This window comes from Anarrhichthys ocellatus, unplaced genomic scaffold (assembly GCF_004355925.1).
Source record: "Anarrhichthys ocellatus isolate YVR2014 unplaced genomic scaffold, GSC_Weel_1.0 scaffold1, whole genome shotgun sequence".
Lineage (NCBI taxonomy): Eukaryota > Metazoa > Chordata > Actinopteri > Perciformes > Anarhichadidae > Anarrhichthys > Anarrhichthys ocellatus.
The window spans coordinates 18,583,147-18,587,472 of NW_022280031.1; the positions used below are offsets into that span (position 1 = coordinate 18,583,147).

Below are 4,326 nucleotides of genomic sequence, written 5' to 3' on the forward strand. Positions count from 1 at the left end.
CCCCCCCCCCCCCTCCCCCTGGAGTTTGAAACGGAGATGGATGAACCAGACCATCAGACAGCAGTCTGCTGACGTGAAGCAGGTCATTTTATTGTGGCATTAATATCACAGCTAAGCGGTAATTCACAGACCGATGCAGAGTATTAATGAGTACTACTAATGAGTACTGATCCGATATCAGTGTAGTGGAGCTTATAGAGGTAAAGAAAACGCTGCTGAACATTTTATCTACATCGACCTCGTTAGGACGTTTGTTCTGGAGGGTCACATAAAGTTCTGAACAACCCCCCTCCAATGAGTCCTGATCAGGTCTCAGCTGGTTTCGCCTCCTCACAGCCTCACTTCCTCTTCCTTTCCTTCCCTTCCTCCTCATTGTGTTTGTCTTGTTTCCTTCCTCCCTTTCACACTGGGCTGCAGGTTTGTAGGTCTCTGGATACATCCACACTAGTGCATTTTTCGTTTTAGAACATATATTTATATTTTAGCTACGTTTAGGCCGAGCGTTACTCTGGCGTTGTAGAACCCCTAAAACGGAGACGTTTGAATACGCTAAACCTCCGGGGTTGCGTTGAAGGGAGGAAACGGAGACCTTACACGCCCAGTTCACTACTTGATTGGTTCTTAGCAGTTGCGACGTGTCCTACCAGGTTAATTCAACATGGAGAACGGATTACTGGGCGTCGCTGACCTGGTTGTCTTTACTAGCAGCTGTTGTGCAGTTAAAATTATGCATTTTATAATTCTACTACTGCCGACATGCAGAGGAAGCGAGCGGTCTAATACCCGTACTAGATTAAGTATACGTACAATACGTATGTTAAATGTAGTACACCAAAATACCAGGATGCTCTGGTCACATTTGAAGTGTACAAGCCGGCGATTTGATCAGATTAAAGATTTAAAGTCGTCCAATAAAGAAATCAATATTTATTTACTCCCTGTGTGGTTCATTAATGAACACTTCATCATCATCATCATCATCATGTGACCATTGGAACCATCTGGAATTATTTTAAAGTTTATTTTAAGTTTATCCTGAAAGTCATTATGACAAATCAATACAACACAGTTTATTATATAATACAAACATATAACAATTATATATATACTGTGTATGTATGTATGTATGTATGTATGTGTGTGTGTACATACATACATACATACATACATACATACAGTCTGTCCTTCACACATTGTTGAATTAAAGGAGACAGAATAGAGAACAATGAGCTACGAGTTGAGCCTGTATTAGTTTATCATAATATAATATAATCTCCTCTCTGTCCTCAACTGATCCTCAGCAGCTGCATGTGTCCTCGCTGGTTCCTCTAGCAGCAGATCGGGCATCATGTCGGCGGCTCAGACCCAGAAGGAGAGCGGCGAGGCGGGCTGGGGCTGTCTGGAGGCTCTGGGTCTCAGTCAGAAGGACCTGGTCCTGGCCGAGGCCCTTCAGATGGAGTACGACGCCCTCTCCAGGCTCAAGCAGGACAAGAGCGGAACCACAGAACCCAGCCAGACCGGCTCCAGAACGCCGACCCGCTCCAAGACCCCCAATCCCACCATCGAACGACCGCGACCCACCCCCAGCCAGCCTGTTCCTGCCCCCGCAGGAGGAGGCCTGCTGAGGGGCCTCTCTGGTTCCGACCCCTCCCTGAACCAGCCTGGAGGGTCACGTTCTCCGTACTCCATGCCCACCAGGGCGCTGCCTCCTCAGGGAGGCGTCTTCAAAGAGTCCCCGTACATCCTGGACAGTCCGGAGGTCAGCAAGTTCAGGGACTTCCCCGGTTCCAGCCCCGGGGACTCTCTTGGATCCGGGTCGGGACTTCTTTCTAAGGGCTTCTTCCCCTCTCTTCCGGATGATGTCCCCCCCGCCCTCCCCCCAAGAAACCCCGTACCCACGTCGTCGGGGTCAGAGAACCCCTTCCTGCCCCCTCGAGCGTCCCCCGCTCCCCGCGACGTGAACCTGTTCACGCCCGACGTGGATCCGCCCAAAGTGAGTTCAGGAGAGCTGAACTACGACAACATCAACGACTCGCTGTCCCGACTCAACGGGAGCCGCCAGGGCCCCCGAGGTCGGCGGGCCAACGGGGACCAATCGGGGAAGCCCGTCGCTCGGAGTAAGACCCTCCCCCCTCAAGTCCCGCCCAGGACGTATGTACCGGTTCCCAAGAGCAACAAGAACCAACGGCGTGTCTCTGCAGACCCGGTAAGACCCGGCGGTTACACTGTAAAAAGAAAAAGGTTACTGTTAACCATCACAGTGTAAATAAAGTTTCACTGACGATCGATGTGTGTGTGATTGACAGGTGTCTCTGGGCTCCAGGATGAACGGGTTTGGATACGAACTGTTCCAGGTGTCTGAGGAGAGAGACGAGGAGGTGGCAGCTTTCTGTCACATGCTCGACGTGTGAGTGACACACACACACACACACACACACACACACACACACACACACACACACAAGCAAGCTGATAATACTTGTGTACTTTAACTATTCATACTTTAACTACATAAAGCTGATAATACTAGCCCAGACGTATCTGTAGTACTGCAGTACTGACAGTTTATTTCAACAGCTTACGCTCGGCGTACCCGCACAGCGACAGCTTGAAGAATGGCGGCTTCGTCTGGTCTCCGTCCGTCGGTCTGGAGGAGCTGCATCAGGGTCTGGGGGTCAGCGTGAAGGTCACGGTCATCAGTGAGCACTTCAGAGAGCCACTCACCTTTACCTGTGATGGTAGGACAGGATGTGACTGACTTCAAAATAAAAGACTGTCTCTCTGTGTCGCTGACTCATTGTCTCTCTGTCTCATAAAATCTATGTCTCTCTGACTCTGTCTCTAAATCTGTCTCATTGCCTCTCTGTCTCTTTAAATCTCTGTCACTCTCTGACTCTCTCTGACGTTTTCTGTGTCTCTGACTCTCTGTCTCTAAATTTGTCTCTCTGCCTCTGTCTCTCTAACTAATTGTCTCCCTGACTTTCTGCCTCTATGCCTATCTGTATCTCTGACTTTCTGACACTCTGACTCTGTCTCTATGCCTCTCTGTCTGTTTAAATCTATGTCTCTATGTCACTTTGTCTCTGACTCTGTCTCTCTAAGGTTCGTCCACGGTGGACCTGCTCATCTATCAGACTCTGTGTTACGCTCAGGACGATCTGGATCACATGGACGTGGACGACTACCTGCTGAAGGTCTGTGGACACGACGAGTTCCTCAACAAGTAAGAACATTCATCAGTCCGCCCGTCTTCTTACTGTGTTATTATTGATATTGTTGTTATTATTATTATACATTTATTATCTAAGTGACTGTTGTTGACGTCGGGCGGATGTTGTTGTGGTTTCTCATCATGTGACTCTGGTGGAAAACCCCTCAGATTAAATACTTCATATAACTTTACAACGATGATAATAATAAAAACCAACGATAGTAACAGTTGAGCTGCTGTCTGACAGACATCACAGCCTGCTGCAGTAAAACTGATCTGTGGTCTGTGGTTCAGACTCTGACTCTCGTAATAACAGAGTGCAGCTGAGCTGTGGCTGCTGGTAGACCAGCTACACTAATGTTCACCCACCAGACAGACCACGCACACACACACACAGCTATGCTTACGTCGTTTCTGATGTTTATATATGAATCTCCACAGAGTGTGTGTGTGTGATGTCAGTGGAAGTGTGCTTCAGTCTGATAAGCTGCAGCTGCGAGAGGACGACTGAACTTCCTGCAGTGAAACAATAACTGTCTGTCTCTCTTTGACACACATGTAAAAACAATTAGATTCTAATGTCAAAATATTATTTACACAAAGAGAGATCTCCTGTTTGTGAAGCATTTAAAAATGAATAATAAAAAAGTACTTTAAGTAATCTACTCTTAAACACTTTTACAAGACCCCCTTTGTAAGACAGCCTATCCTTTTTTTTTTTTTATTTGATTATTTTACTTCCTAATTTGAATTATAAATTAAATGTGTATTTGAAAAAGAAGGAAAAAAACCTGATTAGATATAAAAAAAACTAATGAATGATCTACTTTAATTCTTTACATTTAACCGCAGTACAAGACCACAAGAGGTTGTTTTTGTTTTTATACTTTCTTTCTGTCTCTAACTGTCCATCTGTCTGTCTCTCCGTCTCTCCGTCTGTCTGTCAGCGCTCAGACTCTGGCCGGTCTGGAGTTTGTTCAACAGTGTCTGAAGTTCGACTGGGACGTCCGACTGGTGCTCACCAAGAGATGCTCCATCAACACGGAGCTGTCCCGCACGGTCTGGACTCACACACACACACACACACACACACACACACACACACACACACACAC

The 4,326-nt window shown here is 47.0% G+C and overlaps 1 protein-coding gene across 1 annotated transcript in view; it reads left to right on the top strand.

Moving 5' to 3' along the window:
• Positions 1-4,326, top strand: part of pik3c2b (phosphatidylinositol-4-phosphate 3-kinase, catalytic subunit type 2 beta) — a 28,964-nt gene that overhangs the window by 2,210 nt on the left and 22,428 nt on the right. The window contains 5 exon segments of the mRNA XM_031847152.1: positions 1,302-2,206; positions 2,307-2,407; positions 2,578-2,738; positions 3,103-3,223; positions 4,159-4,270. Coding sequence (XP_031703012.1) covers positions 1,349-2,206; positions 2,307-2,407; positions 2,578-2,738; positions 3,103-3,223; positions 4,159-4,270 — 1,353 coding nt within the window. The 5' untranslated portion in view covers positions 1,302-1,348.